General features: G+C 36.4%; 1 protein-coding gene across 2 annotated transcripts in view; it reads left to right on the forward strand.

Annotated features, from left to right (window-relative positions):
* The window catches only part of LRP5 (LDL receptor related protein 5), a 147855-nt gene that overhangs the window by 37590 nt on the left and 84692 nt on the right, over nt 1-25573 (forward strand). For both annotated transcript variants that reach the window (XM_007425267.4, XM_007425268.4), the window contains exons 2-3: nt 8290-8686; nt 22820-23017. In XM_007425267.4, coding sequence (XP_007425329.1) covers nt 8290-8686; nt 22820-23017 — 595 coding nt within the window. The remainder of the gene's footprint in view (nt 1-8289; nt 8687-22819; nt 23018-25573) is intronic.

The following is a 25573-nucleotide window of genomic DNA, read 5'->3' on the forward strand; positions in this document are numbered from 1 at the left end:
TCATTTTAAAAATTATTCTATGGTTTCTGTGGGGTTTTTTTGTTATAACCATGTAATTTTCATTTCATTTTTTATGTTCTATATTTTGTTGATTTTTGTTTAAATAAGAAAATTATGACATGCCATATTGATACGTAGGTTATAAAAAAATAACAGAATAAGAATTGAGGTTTCCTAAACTGTTTCCTGGATTAATTTCTCACTTACAATTTTTGTTTATTTCAGAGGGAAAAAAGCACCCTAATAAGCCACTGTGTACTTGTGCAAGGTGAATTCCCCCTATACATGCACACACTTCTCCAAGATAAAAGGAATAATTTTCCATCCTTCACAAGGCAGTACTTGACAAGTTTAAACTCGGGTTAAATATGAAGGCTCATTGCATAAAAATCAACGTTTAATCTATCTTTTGAAGTTGGTGATCAATGGATTTCAGGTGTTCTACAGTAGTAGCTGCCAATGAAAAGGGGTGGGTGCAAAACACAAAGCTTGGTTGTGTTGAGCAATAATTCCAACTATTGTAGTTAAAAAAGGCTTCCTTTCCTGGTCTTTGACTGGCGAAGAGTGCCGTCTTTTCTGCGCACACTTTCATAGAATCATATCCAGTGACTATGCATCCCAGTCTCCATGTTAGCCAAATATGACTACTGTATTTGATTTATGATTTCCTAAGATAACTGTCAGCAGAAATACAGCCTTGGCTTGGAAGGCATTTGTAGTCCTCAGCGTGACCCCCCGTCATGCTATTCATAGACTGGCGTGGCCTTCAGAACAATGAAGTTTGGGCGAAAGAAGGTCCAAGACCATATCAGTGATGTCCAGACTGGAATGTATCATTCTACTCCCACCTATAGTATATCTGTTAGTTTAACAATTAGATTAATCTTGCCGAGCATTTTTAGAATGCCTAAAGGCATTTTTAAGACAAAACCCTCCACTCAATTTATCTGACACTATTGACATATGTTTGGCTCCTCCAGTTTTAAAAACTCCTCTGTCTTTATTCCCTTATCAAATCCAGGTATTGTTGACCACCTAATCCTTTAATTGGAATCAAGTACTGATACACTATTTTGGTGATAATCCTGAGTACTTAGTCAGGAACATAAGTGAACTATAAAAAAAATGATACCATGCGTATTGATAACAATGCTATGCCAGTTTCATCTAAAAAATGCAGTTCTATGTACAGTTGTAGATCTGGCTATCTGTGTAAGTGCAGATGGTGCTTGAATAGGCAGTTTGTTCATAAAGGCATGTGTCTGCGATTTTCCCCAAGGCATAATTCCTGGTCTTGTCTGCAGCAGACCACATCCTGCCTCTTTTTTTTTTTTTTGTCATTTGAGTATCAAATAATCTTCCTAGCTGTTCTAAGTCTTAGTTACATTTCCTTTAAAAAAAGTGTGTGTGTGGCCTTTCTGGATGGAGACTTCCTTTCTTTTTTAAAATGCGCACCTGCCATATTTCATTCCGTGCTACACCTCTCCAAACAGCATTTGTCTGTTGGGGATGTTTGAGAGGTGTCTGTTTGACTGTACAATTGTTGAAAAGTTTTAGATGTAACTCTCAGGACTGTTTTCTCAGCTGTAGGGAATGTACTGTTTCAGTGCCTTTTTGCTTCTCCAACCAAATTTTTCCTCTAGTAGCATGAATGATGTGGATAATACGAGAGTGCTGTGAAAAAGATGAGTGAGAGCTGGTGCGGTGTACTGGTTAAAGTGTTGGACTAGAAGCAGGGAATTCTAGGTTCTAGTCCAACCTCAGCCCTGGAAACTTACTGGATAACCAGTCACTCATTCTCTCAGTACAACCTACCTCACAGAGTTGTTGTGAGAGAAAAGAGGAGGGAACACTATGCATGCTACCTTATGCTTCTAATGAAGGGCAGAGTATAAGTCAAATGAATACATGCAAGAGATCATCAACTGAAAATAAAAATAAACCTGTCAATATTGTAATGTTCTATAGTAGGTCCACATCTGCACTGTGTAAAGTTCTGGTCACTTCATTTGAAAAGTGATATAACAGAGCTAGAAAAAGTGCAGAAGAATGCAGCCAAAATGATCATCTTCCCTATGAGAAAAGGGTAGAATATTTGGGACTTTTTAGCTTAGAAAAAAGATTATGGAGACATGAATTACATAGTTGTATGGAGAAAGTTGGCATGAAGAAGTTTTTCTCCCTGTCTTAAAAACTAGGAGGCATTTTATTGGAAGGAAGATATAGATCAGATAAAAGTAAACAGTTCTTCATATGGTACTTAATTATGTAGAGTTCATTATCCCAAGACATGGTGATGGCCACTAACATGTTTGTTTTTAAAGGGAGGTTGGATATGTTCATGGAGGACAGATCTGTAAAAGACTATTTGTCTTGAAGACTCAGTATAACGTCTGGGTTGGGAATTAGAACTTCATTCCATTTGCAGGGGAACAGTATGTTCTTTACATCCTTTTTCCAGGCACCCCAGAAATGTCTGGTTAGCCACTCTGGAAAGCAAATGTCCTGGACTAAGATGGGCCTGGGACTTACCCAGCTGGAGTATTCTTAAATTCTTGGTCAAGCTTGATGTAAGGGAGTTCTTACCATTTTTATGAAATTGTATTTATTTATATACTTTACTGGGAATCCATGCCGATAATAGAAAGCCCAGGTACTTTCCCCCAGATCAACTAAAGCACTAGATGGGCAACTAAAAACTGTCCTGCCACTGAAGGAGGGTATTTGGGCCAATCTTTTTCTATTGTTGAATGAGTTTCCATGTTGAGTAAGTCCACATTTCCTTTTACATTGATATGTCATATGAAGTCTAGATTCAAATGCTATGTAGAAACTTGATTTAAAACAGAATGTGTGTGGTGGCAGTTATCTGTACCTTTTCTGTCTTTGAAATCTACAATAGAGTCAGATGATTTAGTCTTTCCTATTATTTTCATAATCATAAAAAGTTGATATATTTTTTTTACCTTGATTATGCTGGTGAGTGGTTTTTAATCCCTTTACTCAAGTCTTCTTGATTCTAAAAATTCAGCAATGAACAACTCAAAATCCCTTTTTGTCAATTCTGAGCTTTAGCAAAATTATTTCTCTATTTGCTTTTTCATGAATGAAATTTTATGTGCCTTTTTATCATGCTGTGTACCACATGCCACGTACTATTAACACAAAAACCTCTACTTCCTGAAGAGTGAGCAGCCACTATATAGTTTTCTATAGGACTCTGTCTTATAAAGAGATTTATTGAAAAGAAAGAAGGGGTTATGTAACAGAATCTTGGGAATTACATGTGTTTGTCATTGGATAGCAGTGAGTTTGTTAGGGCTGGGATCCTTCTTGAAGCAGTAGAGAGATCGTTGCTTAATTTCCTGGTAGGGAGGAATGTGCAGATATTCCAGCCCCATAATATTTTGCAAATACCTTCCTTTTTCCCAGGATCTCCTAGGTTACTTCCTTTTAAGAATATTGTAAAGGCAGCCTATTGCCTCTGAGTCTACCAGTTCATGTTATGTATGTTAATTAGGCTCATAAAATTGCGACCCGGATAAATGGATTGAGCAAAGCCTTAATATGATTAATTTGATTTTGGCTTAGTATTGTGTTCTATGGAATAAACTAGACTTGGCTTACTATGATGTGTGAACCCAGCAGTATATGTGCTGTTGTACTGTGTACCTATGGTCAACTACTTCAGTAACAGCTAAACCACAGGGTGTTTTCCAGTGATCTATGGGTTCTGTTTTGCAGATCTGTCCAGTTTGGGGGAAATTCTGCTCAATTCTCCAGGCCTTTCTTTAAGTTCAGCACTTCCATGTAAACTTCCATTTCTTAACAGCGTCTTTCTCAGTTGAAATTGTTAGCTGGAAGTATTTAGAGATTTTATAGCCTCCCTCCATTTTTGTCAGAGTGAATTAATCTTAATGTTAAATGTTCAAATAGCTGCTTGAAGGAATCCATGCGTATTGAATGTAGAGAGAACAATCACAACCTGAAAGAGTAGAAGGATCAGAGTATTTGTTCACCTGTAACTAACTGTAGGCCTAAACTACTGCACAAAAATAGTAAGTTATGCTTTCAAATGTGCAGAAATATATTATATTTAACTTTATACCATGTAGAGGCTGTCAGCTTCTGCTCACTTAGTGAGTCATTAAAACATACAATTTAACCAGGGGTGCCTACATTTTTGCATGCAACTACAGTTTGAAGGAAACTTTTGCCACATATATGTTGTATGTCTTATGCTCAGGTGTATCAAAATATCTCCTCGACCTCTCCTTTATAATGTCAGAAAACACTGCTAGCCAAATGTTCAGTTGATCATACATCCAGGTGTCAGAGCTCCTTTTAAAAAACTTGCGATGTTGTAGAACTCTTTAAAGATGCATCTGTTCTTCAAACTACTGATCTTTAAGTAGAATGGTTGCTGTTCTCTAAGTACTGTATTCCTAACCTGTGCATATAGCTTGGGAAGGAAATACTAGTGAATTTGATGAGATTCTTGAGATCAGTGCTGCTGGAGCTTTGAGAAATGAGAACCCATATACGTGGATTGAGAAAATTGGAATTAACATATATGGCAAGTTCTAGTTAAGAGACTAAAAATTAAAAATGGCAAAATATGGTCTGAAAATTGAAATCCTAATATACTGAGACTGAGACTTATCTGAGGTAATCATATGTAAGTATTATTTAAGTCCTGAATGTTTGTAAGCTTTTTGTTTTTTATTGAGAATAAAATTTAACAAGTACTAAAAAAAAAAGAGCAGAAAGTTTAAAAAAGGAAATAACTTAAGCATATTATATTTCCTATAGTGATAATATTCAGCTAAGTTTTTACGTATGCAATACTGATCAGTCTTACTGTTGCATCAGTACAGACCAGACCCACTTTATAAACAGGAAGTGAACCCATGTTTTAAATCTGGGGTTGAACTGTTTTTCCAACATTGAGTAATTCTTTGGATGGCCCTCATGCTTGATAAACCTATAATTCTTGATATAGTGGTAAGTTCCCCATTTTGAGTATATTCCCTTCTTTAAATCATATTGAACTTTATAACACCATATTAACAGAGTTTTTGATATTAAATCGAAACAAATCAGTACTGGGACAAGCCCCTATTATATGAATAACTGTCCTCTCAGCCATTTAATATTTCCAGCAATGTGACATTGACAACTACTCCTTTTTAAACTTTTCTGGAGTGTCTTAAATGTTAAAGAAACTGATTTGTTGCATTAGCCTCATCTAGGGATCATAAGAAGCATACTTCCTTCTTAAAGGATATTAACAATTGATTCGTTAATATTGGATTTTTCAACTCTTTATTTAAGTTGAATAATGCTATTTATTGCAAATAGCTAATATCTACTGTAGTGTTTATTAAAAATACTGTAGATTTAAAATCATCCAAAACACATTCCAGTACTGACAGTATTTCTGAAATTTTAAACATCCTAACGCATCTGGATGAGATTGTGAAATCAGCATCTACAGACTGTGCCTTGCAACTTTTAATGCGAGAGATACAGTAGAGCTGTTGCTAAAAGGGACCCAGCTCCTGCCACATTATTACAGAAGTTAAATAGTAGCTTTCTAATTGTGTTCATAGTGTGTGTGCATTTTCAAACTTATTTATGTTGCATAGAAAAATGTAAGTAAAAATATATGCCCAGGGATAAAGTTGAAAGTCTGGAAATTTCAAAGTCCTGTTATAATATGATAGCCATTATTACAAAAATAAAATATAGGGGCTTGTCTTTCCCACAGAAATATTTTCATAACAGTCTGTTTAAAATAAGTTCTATGTATTTCTCTAAGGGGACCCTTAAATGTATCAATTGTAGATATAATTTTCATTGTACAATTTTTTTTTACTGTAAACCTACCAGCATTTTAACCACATATTTATGTCAATTTTTATCTAAGAAAATTGATGTATTAAATTACAAATGAGGATTTCCTTGGAATAATTTTTCTTAGCTAAAACAAATCAAACAAAAAGTGAAATCCAATATTATAGAAATACCCATAGAAATATTAGAACCTGTAACTGAATAACCTGAATAACTATAAATTACCAATTTATTGCTCAAGATCAGTGCATTTTCATGTAACAATATATAATTATCAGCAGCATGTAACAGTTTCTGTTCAGCTTTTGCCACTATTATATCCCAAATGTCTTCCATTTAATAAGGCAAGCTAGTGGTTCTGATATCAAATTAAAAATAAAAGATTAAAAGACATTCTTGAGGGGTATTACAAATTATCTAAAAAGATAAAGAGATATTTCCATTTGTAATAACTCTAGTCAGCTGCACCTTTATCTCTATAAGATTTAACATATGTCATTAAATCTATGAAAACAGGAAAACAAAATTTTGTTTTCTGCTTACTGTCCAAGCTGTCGTCCAATTTGGTTGATAAATATTGATGCAAAACTACTGACAGCAACTTTGGCATATAGATTATAGACAATATTATTTTTGATTATGTATCCTACACATTCCAGTTTTATAAAAGATCCTCAAGTATTTGATAAAATTAGATTAGAGATGGACATTTTGAATGTACATTTTAAAAAATTGAAAGCAGAGGTGGTCTCACTGGATGCAGAAAATACCTTAAATATGGAACTGTAGAAATTTTGAAAGAAATTGACTCTAAATATAAATTTTATTTTGTATTAATTGGAACATTGCATGGTATGCTATTCTTTCTGAAAGAGTTATTATAATTTTACAGATGGAAATATCTCTTCATCTTTATTATTATTAATTTAATAATTAACCTGAGGTTTACAGCCTTTATTGAGCACGTTTTGCAAAGGATAAAGCACATTATTCAGTGAAAGTCCTGTGGATTGTGATTAGAGCAGTTGCTTTGTGTGCAGAAAGTTTTCACTATCTCCAAAAAAGGCTGAGATTGGGAATGACTGCTGCCTGAAATCCTAGAATGCTGTTGCTAATCAGGGTAAACCAGGATTGAAATTAGAAGGATTAAAGGTCTAACTTGCTTTAACACTATTTCTAGTTTTCCTAGGTGAAATTCCTGGATCCTAGCCTCCTCAATATTTGTACTCTCCAGACATGTCAAGGCCCAGAATTCTCTAATCAGCATGTCTATGGCAAAAATTCTGGGAACTGAAGTCTGGACAGCCTTCCAGGACAGGGGAAATACGTTCTAGGTATCTGCAGTCAGAGCACCAACATGCACCCTTTTAAATTGTTTCATTATGGGCAGTCCTAGGATTTAAAGTTGGCTGTAGGCTGTTACATTTTAAACAATCCTTGCTACCACTGTAGCAAACTAATTATAATTTCGGTTATCTTTGGGGAGCATTGATGCTCCACGTATCATTGTACGGGATCTGCCTATTGTTTTTTATGGTGACAAATAATGTTTAAGAGTATTTGCTGCAATGGCAGCAGAGCAGTTGGAGGATGAATGTGGATGTAGTGCAGCGAATTTGGTTGGTAAATGACAGTGCAATTTGCCAGGTGACTCACTGTGACCTATAGTAGGATTGGTCCTACCTTCAGTGTTATTTTTAAAAATCTTATTTTAGTAGTAAATGAGTTTTTGCTTGTAAGCTGCAGTTTTTTTGTGCCATAAATGAGCACTGGGGCTGCAGGTAGTTCTTGACTTATGACCATTTGTTTAATGACTGTTCAAAATTACATTGGCACTGAAAAAAGTGGCTTATGACCCGTCCTCGTACTTATGACCGTCACAGCATCCCCGTGGTCACCTGATCAAAATTCAGCCACTTGGTAGCCAGCATGTATTTATGATGGTTACAGTGTCCTGGGGTCACATGATCACCATTTGCGACCTTTCCAGGCAGCTTCTGACAAGCAACGCCAATGGGGGAAGCCGGATTCGCTTAATGACCATGATGATTCACTTAACGATCATGGCAAAAAAGGTGGTAAAATCGAGCGCAACTCACTTAATGACTGCATTGGTTAGTGATGGAAGTTTCGGTCCCAGTTGTGGTTGTAAGTCAAAGACTACCTGTAGTCAATTCTGTATATTCAAATAAATTATGTGGTGCTTGAAAATGATGACTGAGAAGACTGTGTGTCAAATATGAAACAGTTTGGGAACTGGATGGAACTGGAAGGACCTCTGGGAAGGATCACATGAGGAAAGATATCTATATATGATTAAAGAATGATGTTTGCTTAGGTATAGTTTATGCATACTTGATATATTTAATGAAGACTACATGAGCAAATACAGATTTTCTCTTTATTGAGTGTTATTTTTCTTCTTTTTTAAAGCTTCTCCTCTCTTGCTTTTTGCAAACCGCCGAGATGTCAGATTGGTGGATGCTGGTGGAGTGAAGATGGAAGCAACAGTTGTGGTCAGTGGCTTAGAAGACGCTGCTGCAGTTGACTTCCTCTACTCACAAAGTGTTATTTACTGGACAGATGTGAGTGAAGAAGCCATCAAACAGACTTATTTTAACCAAACTGGGAATCTTGTACAGAATGTCATTGTTTCAGGATTGCTTTCTCCAGATGGCCTGGCATGTGACTGGATTGGGAAAAAATTGTACTGGACTGACTCAGAAACAAATAGGATTGAGGTTGCTAATCTCAATGGAACATCTAGGAAGGTTCTCTTCTGGCAAGATCTTGACCAGCCAAGAGCAATTGCCCTGGATCCAGCTCATGGGTAAGCATCCTTTCTTTAAATTTTCGCATTCATTTGCAGGATCTTGGTTGTTTTCTTAGAATGTTTTCTCTCTCCAAACAAAATATAATCTCTTCTTACAAATTCTGTTTTCTCAAGGTATTTTTCTCTGAACATATGTTTACATTTAAATAAAACATGGGATGAGGAATGGCAAGCCATATAACAGCACCATGACTAATGTGCCAAACAAAACATTAAATAAGTCTCATTTTTCCAGCTTAGAATTCTCTAAACCCTAACATTATAAAGTTTTAATCTATAATTAATGTGGCTAGTTAAAGAAATTTAGGGAGGTTGCCTGTTGAAATGCATGATAGATTCAGTTTTGCAAATCTGTATCCTGCTGAATCCTAATAAGTTCTCAAATTCTGTGTTGGGGTAAAAAGAGATCCAATAGCTTGAGATATAATGAGGGGTGTTTCAGCAAGTAAAATATGCTCTTCAGTTATGCTACATAAAGATCTAATTTGTCTGAAGATGTTCTGCAGTACAGAGGAGCAAACAATCAAAAGTTTGATACAAGAAATAGAGGTTTTTGCTTACTTGGCACAGATATTGCACATTTGTGACAAATGTGTGATAGGATAAAATCTTAACCATTACATATCATTGCATTAGCAACTTGATCAATGCATTGTTATGTTAAATGCTGTACTGTCTGTAGGGTTGTAATAACATAAATTGTATTAAATAAAATAAATAGATTGTAATATAAATAAATTCAATGGTGGAACAGTGAGCCAGTGTACTGTTTCTGGAAAGAGGATATACACACAGTATTGATAAACAATAAGCAAGATGGTGCAAGTAAACTTTATGTAAGGTAACAATTTGTGCAATGCAGCCCTATGCATTTACTCAAGAGTAAACACAGGATGGATGGATGGATGGATGGATGGATGGATGGATGGATGGATGGATGGATAGATAGATAGATAGATAGATAGATAGATAGATAGATAGATAGATAGATAGATAGATAAAGTGCCATCAAGTTGGTGTAGACTCTTAGTCTAATCCTAGAATTTAGGAGAATTTCTAGAAGAGCATTTCATGAAATCCTTACTGTATAAAAAAAATTGCAAGTAGGGAAAGAGGAGGATGGAAATGAAACTTCTGTACTTTTCATCAAGGTTAAGATTGACAACAGATCTTATTTCTGAGGGCAAAATATACAGGTGAAACTCGAAAAATTAGAATATCGTGCAAATGTTCATTTATGTCAGTACGGCAACTCAAAAGCTGAAACCAATATATGAGATAGATGCATTACGTGCAAAGCAAGATATGTCAAGACTTACTTTGGTATAATTGTGATGAGTATGGCGTACAGCTTATGAAAACCCCAAATTCACAATCTCAGAAAATTAGAATATTACATGACATCAATAACACAAGGATTGGAAATAGAACAATATTGGACCTCTGCAAAGTATAAGCATGCATATGTACTCAGTACTTGGTCTGGGCCCCTTTTGCAGCAATGACTGCCGCAGTGCGGCGTGGCATGGATGCTATCAGCCTGTGGCACTGCTGAGGTGTTATGGAAGACCAGGATGCTTCAATAGCGGCCTTCGGCTCCGCTGCATTGTTCGGTCTCATGTCCCTCGTCTTTCTCTTGGCAATGCCCCATAGATTCTCTATGGGGTTCAGGTCAGGCGAGTTTGCTGGCCAATCAAGCACAGTAATCCCATGGTCATTGAACCAGGTTTTGGTACTTTTGGCAGTGGGGGCAGGTGCCAAGTCCTGCTGGAAAATGAAGTCGGCATCCCCATAAAGCTCGTCTGCGGAAGGAAGCATGAAGTGCTCCAAAATCTCCTGGTAGACGGCTGTGTTGACCCTGGACTTAATGAAGCTCAGTGGACCAACACCAGCAGATGTCATGGCTCCCCAAATCAACACAGACTGTGGAAACTTCACACTGGACTTCAAGCATCGTGCATTGTGTGCCTCTCCATTCTTCCTCCAGACTCTGGGTCCTTGGTTCCCAAATGAGATGCAAAAGTTGCTCTCATCAGAAAAGAGGACTTTGGACCACTGGGCAACAGACCAGTTCTTTTTTTCTGTGGCCCAGGTAAGACGCTTCTGACGTTGTTTGTTGTTCAGGAGCGGGTTGACAAGAGGAATACGACATTTGAAGCCCATGTCCAGGATCCATCTGTGTGTGGTGGCTCTTGATGCACTGACTCCAGCCTCAGTCCACTCCTTGTGAAAGTCCCCAAGGATTGTTTTCCGGACAATCCTCTCCAGGCTGCGGTCATCCCTGCTGCTTGTGCACCTTTTTCTACCACACTTTTCCCTCCCACATAACCTTCTATTGACGTGCTTTGATACAGCACTTTGGGAACATCCAACTTTTTTGCAATTACCTTTTGGGGCTTTCCCTCCTTATGGAGGGTGTCAATGATGGTTTTCTGCACAACTGCCAGGTCAGCAGTCTTTCCCATGCTTGTGATTCCTACTGAACCAGCCTGAGAGACCATTTAAAGGCTCAGGAACCCTTTGCAGGTGTTATGCATTCATTAGCTGATTAGAGTGGGATGCTTTGAGCCTAGAATATTGAACCTTTTCACACTATTCTAATTTTCTGAGATTGTGAATTTGGGGTTTTCATAAGCTGTACGCCATAACCATCACAATTATACGAAAGTAAGGCTTGACATATCTCGCTTTGCATGTAATGCGTCTATCTCATATATTGGTTTCACCTTTTGAGTTGCCGTAATGACATAAATGAACATTTGCACGATATTCTAATTTTTCGAGTTTCACCTGTAGAGCTTAAATAATTCAGAATTATATTGCTCACTTCATATAATCCTAAATCAAAGTATATTTATTAATAATAACTTGCTTCATTTAGATCCTCTGTGTAGTTCAGCATCAGTATAACTTAGTAGAAATAATTTTTTCAGTTACTTGAATTCCCAATTATCCAAGTATTCTGGTTAACCACACCTCACAGAGCAGTCCTGGCATCCAGTTCAGTGGGTTCTAACATTAGAGAACAGGAAAGGATTTTTTTTCTCATTTCCTCATTGGGGAAGAGATATTGTAAATCTTTTCAATTTTGTGGGAGAAAATATTGGATACAGTGGATCCATGCCCCCCTTTTCACAACAGTACTGCTTTTGATTCTCACCAAAATGCCATTAGAAGCTCTTGAGAGGGACATTGGCTTTCTTCTGAGGTCAGGAATTCTTAATAATTTAATTGCCCAAGGGATTCCCTTCCAGGGGTTGTAGACTGAAGCCGTAATTAATAAATATGGCTGCAATGCCATTTAGGAATAAAATGTTTTTCAGATATGACTTGATCCCTTACGATGTTTTTTTTATTCCATTTTAAACCTGACATGGTTTTTCCAGAGCTACTTTTGAGGAGCAATTACAAATGTCCTTTATTTGAATTATCTGACATACTTTTTGTTCTCTTTGTTTAAGCCCTTAATTTGCTTACCTGCACACTATTTTGGTACATCAGTTGGTACTAAAAGTCCAAGACCAAACTAATTAATCCATCATGGGTTGGTGTAAGACCTTTACCCAGTAAAGTGGCCATCTTGTTAAAGTTTATAAAAATTCTTAAAATCATATAGAAATAAATGTTGGAAATGTCATGAGGCAGAAGGAACATTCTACCATATATGGTGGACAGGTAAAAAAACCCAAAGTATTGGAAAGACATACAAAGCACCATTCAGAGAATCTTAGGGATCATTATAACAAATGCATACAAAATGTGTTTTAGGAAGAATTGTGCATAGTAATGCATCTAGCAGAAAATTATTTGCAGCAACATATATGTAAGAAGAGGTATGCATGCAGCATAAGCAGAACTCCGGATGAATGTGTGTGTTGATTATTTTTTTTAAGCAAACTAATGTGGAAGCAAGGTGGAACCAATCTGGAGACAGAAAAATACAAAACCAAACAAAATTTATTTCAACGGACAAATGATGCGCACACTTAATTCCTAGCTTGAGTATTGCATCTCTGGTAATTCTACAGGGATATTAAGTGACTGGGCATTTGTATGGAACTGAAGAGCTTTTAAGTTAAAGTAATGTCATTTAAAATCAAAACAAACAGACCTTATGAATAGAAATAGTACAATATTTTGTAGTAGGATTTTAATATTTTTGAGGTAAGGTGGCAAATTTCCATTTTTCATGACCCCTACTTTCAAAAATCATTTGCTAAGGCAAAATGTTCTCTTCTGTGTTGATTTTTTAAAGAGAATGTATGCTGTCCAGTAATATTTAGAATTGTTTGAAGAGGAGTTCCAAACATTGGATAAGTTCCTCATGAGTTTTTCATTAACTCTATTTTCAAATGCATAAAAAGTGACTACCTTCCTTTTGTCTATTTTCTAGCTAACTATAAGACACTTGCAATGCTCCTTTAAAAAGTAGATTAAATCTAAGGGTTGAATATGGGGAGAAGGGCACCATGTTACGTAACTGCTGTAAAGATCAGAAGTCGCTTCCTTAAGGACTTTTTTATTTTCCATTGTTTTCAACATCTTTTTCTTTCTTTCTTCTTTTTTCTTCTATATTGTTTTGTGTTTATCTTTCAACTTTGTAAATCATCTTTAATAAAAATTATATTCAATAAAAAGAAGATTAACTCCGTAACATAAAATCCTAATATTTTTACCTCTTCTTTCTGTGGCAAATATGTGTTTCAAGTGCCTGAAGTAGCTTTTTTACTGAAACCGCAGTTATGATCCTTTAAAAAGATCAGGGTGATAGCCGGAACAATAGTATGAACTTTGAAGTTAATTCTGAGGACTTATATTACAACTACAATATGTAATAGTGGGGCATATCTGTGTGTGTGTGTGTGTGTATATGTGTGCGTGTGTGTATGTGTGTGTGTGTGTGTGTGTGTGTGTGTGTGTATATAAGGTTTTTATTTGACAGAGCAGAAAGGTATTCAGTATAAACATTTTTAGAATCCATTTTGGGGAAAGTGCTACTTTCCAAGTGCGAATGTGGAATGTAGAGAATATCTCTATATATCTATTTTGGTAAAACTTGTAATTCAATCAGTCAATCAATCAATCAATCAATCAATCAATCAGTTTATTACAGTCATAGACCAGTACAACTAAAAATGCACATAACATGTCTAATTAAAAATCTTAGATATAATAATATCAAGTAAAATCTATATCATAATTATAATTTGGCCGCCTAAATGTCATTTATACATGAAGTCAGATGCCCTATCCTATAGTGTAATTATTACTCCTTAAATTATGATATCCTACAGTTATTGATCGTTATCTAAAATAAGGTGATGATAAAATGATAATATCTAAAACTGAAGCGTGTTGGTGATATTTCTGTCTGTTTTTTCATGGTCACCTACTTAGTCCACCCCTACCAAAATCGATTCCATTCAGCAAAGCCCCCAGACTCTCGAAGTAGTATTTTCAGGTCTCTTTGGGAACTGTTAATGCAAACTAAAATACTAGTTGGCTATAATCCAATACTGCAAAACCTTTCAGCAGCTTCCTATCCGATGTTGATGCATCTTTATTGCCGCTGCGCAGAACCTGGCTACCTGCGCTGTAACGTAAGGCCGGTCATCCATGAGAAGCATTTGAAGATAATCTGATTCTTGACGGCCAGGCTGCTTGCTGATCAGGGGTGCGAGCAATTTACTCCGTGGGACTTGGTAAAAGATACAGCGGAGGAGAACATGGCCCATGTCTTCTACTTCCTTGGCATCACAAGGGCAAAGTCTTGCGGCTAATGGAATTTTTTTGTATTTGCTGTCCAGCACCACTGAAGGAAGAACATGGCAACAAGCTAAAGAGAATGCTTTCCACTGACTGGGGAGCTCAAGCTGTGCCAGATATCCGGCAGCAGTGACAATAAACTTGCTACATGGCGGAGATAAAAAGGATGGAACCTTCCCTAAATCTGCTTGACATTCTATATCCTCTGTCCTCTGCTTTATGGCCATTCTTGCCTGCTCATAGTCCATCGCTAGAATCCCAGCAAACTTGTAATTTGCAAGTGGAGCAACTTATGCAGTATTCTACCACCTGATCTACCTGTAAATGAAAAGCTCACTTTTATAATATTTTTACCTTAATGTTTTCAATATGGAGAGGAATACCTCCTTTCAAACTGTTAATTTCAATCTAATTTTTGGCTGACAATGAACAATGATAGGGATGCAGTGACACCAGGCAATGAATATAAGATTTGTCCTGCTGGTGCATATTATCTCCAGGGGCTCTCAGTAATTTATCTTAAGACTTTTGCTTTATTTTTTCTAGGGGTTAAGTGAGCAGAATGCTGCATGTATCCCATTGTTGATTACCATCCTATAGAGACCATTTAATGGAATTACTAGCATACATACCCTTGCTTTGTGTTATGAGTAATTCACCTGAAATGATTACTCATTATTTAAAGCAAGTGGGAGGAGCCCTTGCATAATTTTTCTGTCACTATATCCCAATCATAGATGCACATTTTTGCTTTTGTCGAAGGGACTTTGGGCTTGAATTTCTTGAAAAATATCCTCTCTTTGAAATGGAGAGGGTTTTTTTTAAATATGGTCAGGGAAAATTCTGTTCATGGAAAGTAATCAGATATCTAACCTAATATGCCTAACTTAGTTTTTTTGAGATCCCAGTGCTTTCATGCTTAACATTAGTTCAACTTTTGATTAAGCCCACACTTGCCCTCCAGTTTGTCCAAATGAAGCTGTAATGATCATATGCTTTATTAACATGGCTACTAACAATTTAGAAATTCAGTGTCAGGAACTTGCAGCCCTAAGCCTTATTCTCTCTATGAAAGACACAAGATTAAGAGGCATTCAGAAATTCATTCTGACTCATGTTGACTATGGTAATGTTCATTCCTAAGTCTGTTTTTCTTTTCTCAGTTCTTCACTTATTGTTTGTCTGTAAGTTTTAATTATTTTACCCATTGCCTTCAGTAGTTTCACTGTTCAGTGACAAGTAAATTATTCCATATTTGTTGCTTTCTCTCTTTTGCTCAGGCCCATTATTCATCATGTGCTCATTTTCTTCCTAAACTTGTGCCCTGTTATTTATTGTTTCTTAAGTTTTCCTAATGTGATCTCTTAATTAATTTCCCTTAAATATTCAGTTGGCCTTTTCTCAATCTCAGTTTAAGAAATTATTAAAAACTAATGTCTTTTTACCTCTGATTCCCTCTTGATGTATTACTTGGTGTTGTTTCTTTCATATTTCTAGTTAATTGGTGTTATGCTGAATTATTTTCTTCTTTTGCTCCTGTTCCTGTCTTAGGTAAAATATGTACTTGGTACTTTCCCATCTGTTTTCATCTCAGTTGTCCCATGATGTTTTGTTTTAGGATTCTAAGCCTGCAGGCAGGGTCTTTGTGAATTTTTTCCCCAAATTTATACATGTTAAGTGCATATTAAATACTTTATATTGATGACTGTGATGTTTTTATATTTTTTCTGAGATGCTTGTCCTTTCTTGGATTCTCAATTTAAATGCAAATAAGCTTTAAACCGAGAAAGGGCACGATTACTTAGCTCTAGTATATGGTAACATCCATGACATGCACAGCTGTAATTGTCCCAAGAATCTGGGATGTGGAAATACAATCTTGGGCCAGGATAAGACAGAGGCTTTCATGAAGCATACTTAATGCTGTTTTTTTATGTTGAATACTACTAGAAAGGATAGATTTGAGCTGTTGTATGGAAAATAGAATCTTGGAGTCTTCGCAAAGACCTGAGTACAAGACATTGTTACATGGAAGTTCATTGACTTAGCTGACAAACTTTAGAACTTTAAAAACTTTTAATAATGATCTCTGAAATGCTAGAACATACACAAAAATAGGAGGCCCTATTTTCTAGGTTTATAATGTTCGGTAAAGCAGTGTCTTTCTGCTTCTTTGTTATTTAAAAAGACGTAGATAGCTTAACTGGCAGAAATGTTAAACTCTCCATCTGGGTAGGAAAATGGATAGGATGGAGGAGTATAGAATGGGAAAATATATGATGCAGAAGACTTGACTTGGTAATAGTGCACGTGAAAGGGATCTGAGTACCTTTGTCGACCCTAAGTTAAGTATGAGCCAGCAGTGTAATGTAGGAGTGTGTTATTTTGGAATATATTAACAGGATTAAAGATTCTAGAACATAGGAAATAATAAGTTCTGTCTTGGTAAATTCCTACTTGGAATACTGGATCAGTTCTGTGCATCATAGCTGAAAAGGACAGTGACAAAAAGGAGCAAGTTCAGAAAAAGGCTACTTAGGTGGTGACCCAATACAATGGGCTGATTCTGGTATTTGGTATTCTGGTATTTGTGCGTTTGAGGATGGGGGTATTGTGGGAGATAATCTGGCTCTTTTATGTGTACCCAGTATCCTGTGTAAATTCACCCATTAAATTCTGGAGCAGTTCATTAAAATATTCATACCTGTGAAAAGCAGTGGCATGCTTTTTGTTCATATAACTATTTTTCCTGAGTGAACTTTCAGAATACTTCTGATTTTTAGGCTACACTTGCAGTTTTGTTGTTTGAAATATTATGAAGCAAGAATGTTACCCTGTCATACTTTCCCTGTTCCCATAAGCTAATGAATTCCTCTGCGCCAGGTTGTTTCATGGAAGTAGATTAATGAGGTATGCAGTGTATTTATAAGTATCATTGCTAATATTAAAAGCCAACTCTTTACCTTATTTTCTAATTTCTTCATCTCTGCATAGATCTACTATCACTTATCCCCACTTTGAATTTTTAAACTACACAATACAGCTTTTTGATTTCATACATAATTTTCTGTATTTAAATGGAATTGTTTAATGCTCCATTTAGCAAAAATTCCAGAGGCAGAATGAAGTATAGGAAGTCGTAATCATATCTTAAAGTTGATCAGTTTGTATTCCTTTGAGGCAATATTTGAATCTCTTTCTTTTAAGAAGGCCCATTTATAATGGTGGTTAGTTGTGCATCATTTACTCGCTAATCCTGTTGTGGAACTTGTTTGTTGCTTTTCTTGGTGGGGGAAGGGGAAGAAGAAGAATAGAAGCTTGTGGTCTGTCCTTGTGGAATTCACTCTCCCAAAAGCTGCATTCCTTGCCGGTCTTTGCATCATTCATCCCATACCCCCACCCCCACCCATTTCTTTTTTTTACACAATTCGTTAACCAAAACATTGGTTGTAAAAGGCCCCTTAGTTATTTTTTTTTCTACACAGTTTGACTGAATTTGAGAACGTATCAGTCTTTTTAAATAGCTTACTTTTCTGAGATTGCTCCAAAGGCTTTCTGACTTATTTTTAATATGCAGGTTCCTTTAGCAAATTTTGGTATAGTTCCTTCAGCATTTGCTAGCATCATATCTCAGTGTGTTCCTTGTGATCGTATTTCCATAATAAAACATTACGGTTTTCACTTTGAATCATTCAGTTTTCCTGGAAAACATTAATTATAGTAGGTGCAAAGATTGTATAGGTATTTTGTATTTTGGTTTACTTTTCTCCTTTGGCAAAGTTTGATCTTAACTACGAACAGTTCCAATATGTTTATCTAACATCCCATTCTTTTTTTTTTTTAATCTTCTGGATAGTGTCTTAGGCTGGTTTGGCCACAATCTCATTACGCTGGCAATTAGTATAAATATTCAAGCAATTGTTGAGTATTCTTTTTAGAATCTAGGCAGCAAGGAACTGATTGTTTTAACATGTTTTGGTGAATTCTTGCCTGAAAGGGAAGGAAAACAGAGTGCTGAAGTAGGCCTTGCTTTTTCCATTTTTTTTTTCAGTACTCTATTCTTTTCCAAATAATAGAAGTAGGGGAGTGGAAACTACAGTTGTTGATAAGAATAGAAGAATCTGATGAAAACAAAGGAATGAACAGGAGGTGCAGATGGTTGCAGACATAGCTGCAGAGTGTGGAGGCTTTTGTAGATTAGTTTGAAGATTAGCTGTTATGTGGGAAGGTGATCTTAATCCTCTTGTAATGCCTAAACAGATCTGCCTTCCCTCCCTCCCTCCTCCCTCCTTCTCTGTTTATTTCCTTCTCTTTCTTTCCTTCTTTTCCCTGTACAGCTGCCCCTTACCCCGTCTCTATCCTCTTCTTCTTCCTCCTACGAGTTGACCATGCCTACATTTACTTATAATATTTAAGTGTGAAACTAATTTGTGTGCATGTGAGAGACAGCATGTTTCATATACAGTATGCAGATAAGGATCAATTAATTTCATAAATGGGGTACCTTATTTTATAGGTAATTTTAATTAACAGGTATTATTTCAATTAGCATGCATTTATTTTTTGTCCTTGCCATGCCCCTTCTTGGAATGTAGTTTGTATATGTAATACATATATCCAAGTGTGCTATAGAACATGTACACTTTTTTTTGGATCAGGGAGGGAATCTCCAAGAATGGTCTCAACTGGAGTTGAGATGGGGAAGATGAGTATTGTACAGTACTTTTGCAGTTTGCATACATTTTGTTCCGCCTGCATCCTTTTTAGGGGAAGACTTCCTTGGATGTAGGGTCATCTTCCTTACGTGTAACCAAATAACAAAAGCTCTGGGAAGTTTTATCTTATTTGAAAATTATATACTCCTGATATTGTTAGGATTTTTGAGATACAGTAATGTTAGGAACAAGGAAATTGTTACTCATGTTCAGCTTTAGAATTACAGTACTGAAGTGGGGGGTATGATAGAGAATGGTTGAACCTATGCTTAGAGACATTGGGGTTGGGGAAATTTGTAGCTTGTATGGCCATATATTCCACTCAGAAATACAAGTTGCCTCTTTGTCTGGATTCTTATATTGTACTGTAAATGGTTTATTTAATAAACCACAATTAATGAATTAGCCACACATTCCAGTTTTAAAACCACATAATGGTTTAATATATTATCAGCTAAAGCTATTGAATTATGGCAATACGATATACCAATCCTGCTCTTCATTTGTGTGCTTCACCTAACGTACATCAGCTACAGAAGTAGACAATCTGGGCCCTCCTAACATGCTTGACTACAATTCCCATAGGTGTGATAGAAACATATATGGATTGATGAGCTGCTTAATATGGATCATGTTATGGGGAAAGTGAAAGGGGGTAGCTGTTATAGGTGCATATTAGTCAATTTTGGTAAATTGTTTCTTACGATAATTAACTTCAAGAAAGAATTACATGTATTATTTCAAGAAGTTATTGCATATTAATCCAGATGGTTTTAGATATTTAGGAGAAATTACTGTAATTGACACCAATGTAAGAAATGTGTTTAAGGCCCTCTTTGAAAGATTGACAATTAATAGGGCTTTATCTCTGATAAAATAGTTGCTCCCTGTTTTCTAAAATCTTATTTTTGTTTCAAACTCCAAATTTCTTTGTTTCTTAATTGTTTTAGTTCATGGCAAAAAACACCCCTCTCTTCCTTCATATGTTTAAAAAAAAGTAGGATTAGGTAAATCATATTGTACAAGCAAAATCATGTTAGAAGCTTAGGCATACCACATTTAAAACATTACTATGATACTTTTTAAGTAACACTGTTCATAGCATAATAATCTCAAATTATGCTAAATTGGTAGAGAGTGTTCAAATCTGAACCCATTAGAGCAATAGCATTCTTCCCTGATATTGAGAAATGTATATATACTGTTCCAAATCCATATATTAAAACTACTCTAGATGTTTTTTTAAAAAATCTCCTTTGATTCTTTTCCTATCATTTGATCATCCAAACTTTTAAAACTATGTAGATAAATAAGATGAATATAAGAAATAGGATAATAGAAAAGTAAGGACATTATAGAGTTAGAGACTTACAGGGTATCCATCTCTGCTGAATATATTTTGCTGAAGAATTGGTTATAAGATCCAGCTGAAACAGGTTCTATAATTTCTTCTTAATTTTATTAAGTTTCAGCAGTCAAAACCTTTAGCAGTGTTTGAAGAATGGTGTATATAACTGCATTGTTTAAATTCAGAGAACTCTAATAATATATACACTTCTGTACTTGGTAGCATTGGCATAGGAGGGAAGTTCAAAAAAAGCCCCAGAAGAAGTAATAAAATAATATGGGAAGAGGAAATGGGATCTGAAGTCAATGAGTTAGATTGGAACTCTTTACAACATAAAATTCTGTTTAAATCCCTTTTGGAGAATTGATTATAACAGAATTTATAGATGGTAATACCCACCATTAAAATTGCATTATATGAATCAAAATCTTCCTGTACAGTATTTGAGGTATTGTAATCACATTGCTGATAGAGGACTTGCCAATGTCAGTTTAGTTCTCATCCTGGCCAGATATTTTTGAAGACATTGGAAAAGTTACTCAACAATCTTTGGAAATGAACTGTATTATAGGTTTATTGTCTATATTTCTCAAGACTTTGCAACACAAGAAATTAATTAATTTTTTTCTTTCAGCTGCCAGATTTACTGTTGCAAAACATTAGAAAATTAAAACATATCTTTGTTTGGATCAAATATATTCAAAAGTCTGGGAAATAGTACTGGATGAAAAATTAGCACACAACAAAACAGTCTTGAAAAATCTCTATTAAATACTGTTTTATTCAAGTTTGGTTTCCATTTTTACTTATATCAACAAAGCAGTTCCTAGTAGATTACGTGTGTGTGTGTATTTCTGACCAAAATATTAGCCATGGATGTTTAAAATCTTTGTACCTGTCCTTTCTGTGTCTCATTCTGTGCGTTTTCAATGTTTGTATTTTGTATTTTATTTTTTATATTCTCTTGAAGTTTTGTTAATGTACTGGTTTCTATTCACAAACAAGCAAAACAAAAAAAATTGCATATAGATAGTTTCCTGAAGAAAAAATGGGACATAAACCTAAGAACTGAATAAAAATACATTATAGACCTATGCAAATTATTGATTCCCCTAGCAGTTCTAGTGGAAGTGTCTTCTGTGCATACACAGATAATCTGAGAAGTCCTTTCAGATGACCAAATTTTGGCAAAAACATTTATGGCACTGCTGCAGTTGAAGTGCCCTTGTGAATTATTTACACAGCTCTAATAAATAATACATAGCACTAATGGACATATATCATAATAGGTCATTATAGTTATCCATTATTTCTTTATTGTTTGACATCGAGAAGCTATTTAATTAATGTTCTACTGTTGTTCAGTTTCCTTGATTTTCTGATTAATAGCCAGACATTAATAGTCAACTAGGTATACAATAACAGTACTTTGCTGTTCTATTTTGGTTGTCAGTCAGTTTCTAACCTTCAGAGAGTACTCTGCTTAACCTTTAAAACCCCAAATGCCTTAGATAGTTTATCTTGTCCTCCCATTTCTACCTGTCCAAATAAATACCAAGGCCAACTTCTGAAGCACTCCTCAATTTATCACTGCCAGTGAAATGAGGTACGTGACTACAGAAGACAGGGTGGTGTTGGCATCCCATTTGAAGAATGACATTGGCTTTAAGGCACAGTTGCTCCCTGTGTCCCAGGAGTTTTGATAATTGATTTTAGTCCTTTTGGATCTTTGCGCTACTTAATTTCTCTTCTGACTGTATGGGCCACAAGGTTTTCCCCTAACTATTTATTTTGTCATATGCTATTTTTATAATTGTTGTTTTTCATTTTATTTATTTCTTTGCTATCGCAAAAACCTGAGTGATTCAACAATTCAAAAGTTGATACATTACTTCTAGTCAGATGCCATAGTAGAATCATTCCTTTTTTTTTTTAAATGGTGCTGCTTATTTCAATTTGCTGAAAACAATTATTGTAGCTAGAAAGATGTACAGGATATGTATAGCTATGAAATCTTTGCTGACAGATTATAATAGAGCCCAAGGGCTCTACCAGTCAAAATAAAGAGTCCTTGTTCAGCAGGTAATGAAAGAGACTTGTACTAACTGAACTGCATAGGAAACAACAAGTTCATATTTTTAGAGATAGCTAACTAAGATAGGAACATTTTTAAAGGTAAAAAGTTATGGTCAGATTTTAAATAAACGTTTGATGGGTGGGGGGTCCAGATAAATTTCAGATGCACAAATTTCAGGAAAGTTTCTGTTCTGTTATCATAACAGTTGGATTTTTAATTTCCAGGTACATGTATTGGACAGACTGGGGTGAAACACCTAGAATAGAGCGTGCTGGAATGGACAGCAGTTTTCGGAAAATAATCGTGGATTCTGACATTTATTGGCCCAATGGACTCACTATAGATCTCAATGAACAAAAGCTTTATTGGGCTGATGCAAAGTTGAGCTTCATTCACAGAGCAAATCTGGACGGCTCTTTCAGGTAGGGTTGTGTGTGTGTGTGTATGCATGTAACCCTCTGGAAATACATTTAATATTGCTTAGACGTTTTCTGTACAAACGTACGTGGTGCTAATGTACTTTCTGGCAGCTGTGACAACAAAAGGTTATCAACCTTGCATCACCAATTGCCCTTGAATATTTTGTTGTCTGAGAATGTGTTTTAGAAACATTGATAAGTGTCTGGAAGGTCATTATTTGTTCCTTTTTCCTTCATTTACATAATTGCTTGTTTCCATCTCTCCCTTACTGAGGCTTGCTACTAGTTCCCCCTCCCCCTTATACCTCCCTTCTCACCCCATGGTGATAACTCATTCTCCATGTACACATAGTCCTTGACTTAGGACCATTTACAAATTTCTGTGGCTAAGCAATGCAGTTATAAAGCAAGATGTCACATGATCACATCACTTAGTGATGGCAATCCCCATTGCTGTCATTAAGCGAATTCCGCCGGTTGTTAGCTGAGAACCCACCCCAGTCCAAGCCATTCTGGGCTTAGTCCCTCCCAGCCTTGAGCCTCAGTAAGGTAAGGGACTGCTCCAACTCCCCCCTCCACCTATCTTACCCCCCATCTCTGTCCTTTTGACCACCCTGCATTCTGCCTTGCGGGGTGGCAAGCAGCCCCAGACCCTCTTCGTTCTGGGGCTTCTTGCTATGCTGTGGCTCAGGGGCTTCTTGACACACCATGGCTCTGGGACTGCAAGAAGCCCCTGAGCCACAACACAACATGAAACCACAGCTGCCCCTGAAAGCCTCAGCCACTCCAGCAAATGCCAGCAAGCATTTGTTCGCCCAGCTGCCTTCTCTCCCAGTTCCCCACACCGACCTTTCACCTTTTGCACCCAGCTGCCACAGCCAATGTAGAAGCGCCTCACTGCCTTTGTTGTCTCCTTTTTGGACCTGCAGCTGCCATGCTATCCTGGGTAAACGCTTCCTACATGTGCCTCCCCAGCCCAGCCCAGCCCAGCCAGGCGATGCAAATAAGAAAGGCACTGCGCTGTGGCTCAGGGGCTTCTTTCAGCTCCAGAGCTATGGTGTGCCAAGAAGCCCCTGAGCCACAGCATGGCAGGCAGCCCCAGAGCCATGCAGTTCTGGGGCTGCTTGCCACCCTGTAAGGCAGGGTGCAAGGCAGCCGAAAGGGGAGAGTTGGGGGGGAGAGATGGGTGGGGGGAGTTGAAGCGCGCTCACAGTTGTAAGTGCAGACGGGCTGCCAAGTGCCTGAATTTTGATCATGTGACCATGGGGGTGCTGCAGTGGCCATAACTTCAGGGATTGGTCGTAAGTCCATTTTTTCAGCACCATCATAACTTCAAACAGTTGCTGAACGAATGGTAGTAGGGTGAGGACTACCTGTACATGGTAGCATTGTCCAATCTGTGCTGTTCACAAGCGCTGTGAATCAAGTATGTATATCAGCTGTTGATTCTGTGACCTCCCGTACCTAGAGAAAATGGAGGCACACAAATGCATACTCTGCATATCCGTGTACTGTATATACAAGCAGAGAGAGAGAAAGCACTGTCCAGTTGTTCTTTTCTTTTCCATGGTGTTTGGAAAAAAATCAATTTACAGAATTCCATTAGATCCTCTTAAACTCGCATGATTTGTTTTGTTGGGATCCTTTATTCCACTGTTATATCAGAAAAGATTTTTTCTGTGATCAGGTGTTAGTATAAGTATCCCATATAAAAATAATAAGATAAATCTGCATTGTGCAGCATATAGTCTGTGTAAAATTCCTATTCTTGTGCTACTACTGAAATTTTGCTTTATTTTTGTGTAGCTTTAATCCAAAGAGAGGGAGACATGTTCTACAATATACCCTGTAAACAGAAACAAAAATTCATAAATGTTGCTATTCCAGCAGTGTTTGCTCTTTTAAAGAAAAGAAAGGATTCTTTTTCTCATAAAGAAATGTACTTGTAATACGGAAATCCAATTAGCATGTTTGGTCAAATTGCTTTATGTTCTGAATGATAAAAAATGAACTCATTTTTCTCCCCATAAATGCTGCCTTTGAAAGCTTAAATTACAGTCCAGGGTCAAGATATCCAAAGGAATAAGTACTGTTGGGACATACGTGTCTCCTGCTATCACCCTACTGAAAGAAAGTTGTTCTAGCTATGTACTATATAAAAAGTTAGTTGCAGAATTTTAGTCTGCTTTTCCTGATGTACATTGTTGTCATTTAAGATAAAATATTCCAGCTAAATTGTCTCATTCCCCCCCCCCGATAAATGTCATGACTTGTGGTTTGACATTGTGCAATGCAAGCTTGTGTTTCGTGCACAACATAATTTCGTGGTATTTTGTATCTTATTATAGATGTTTAAAATTATTTTGGAGTGGTAATGGAAAATATGAATATTATATTTTCATGCCTGAATGACCTTTAGTTTTAATGGTGCTAAATAAATTAAACTTCTAAGAAATTATTTACACTACAAATATTGCCACTGTGAACTGACTTGATTGCAGTATAAAGTGTTTTGTGTTATGCAAGGTAGATTAAAATTGCTGTAACAGACTCCTGTGA

The sequence above is a fragment of the Python bivittatus genome, unplaced genomic scaffold, assembly GCF_059951505.1.
Source record: "Python bivittatus isolate LINGU-HERP-01145 unplaced genomic scaffold, Pbiv_v1 ctg000480_np1212, whole genome shotgun sequence".
Classification (NCBI taxonomy): Eukaryota; Metazoa; Chordata; class Lepidosauria; order Squamata; family Pythonidae; genus Python; species Python bivittatus.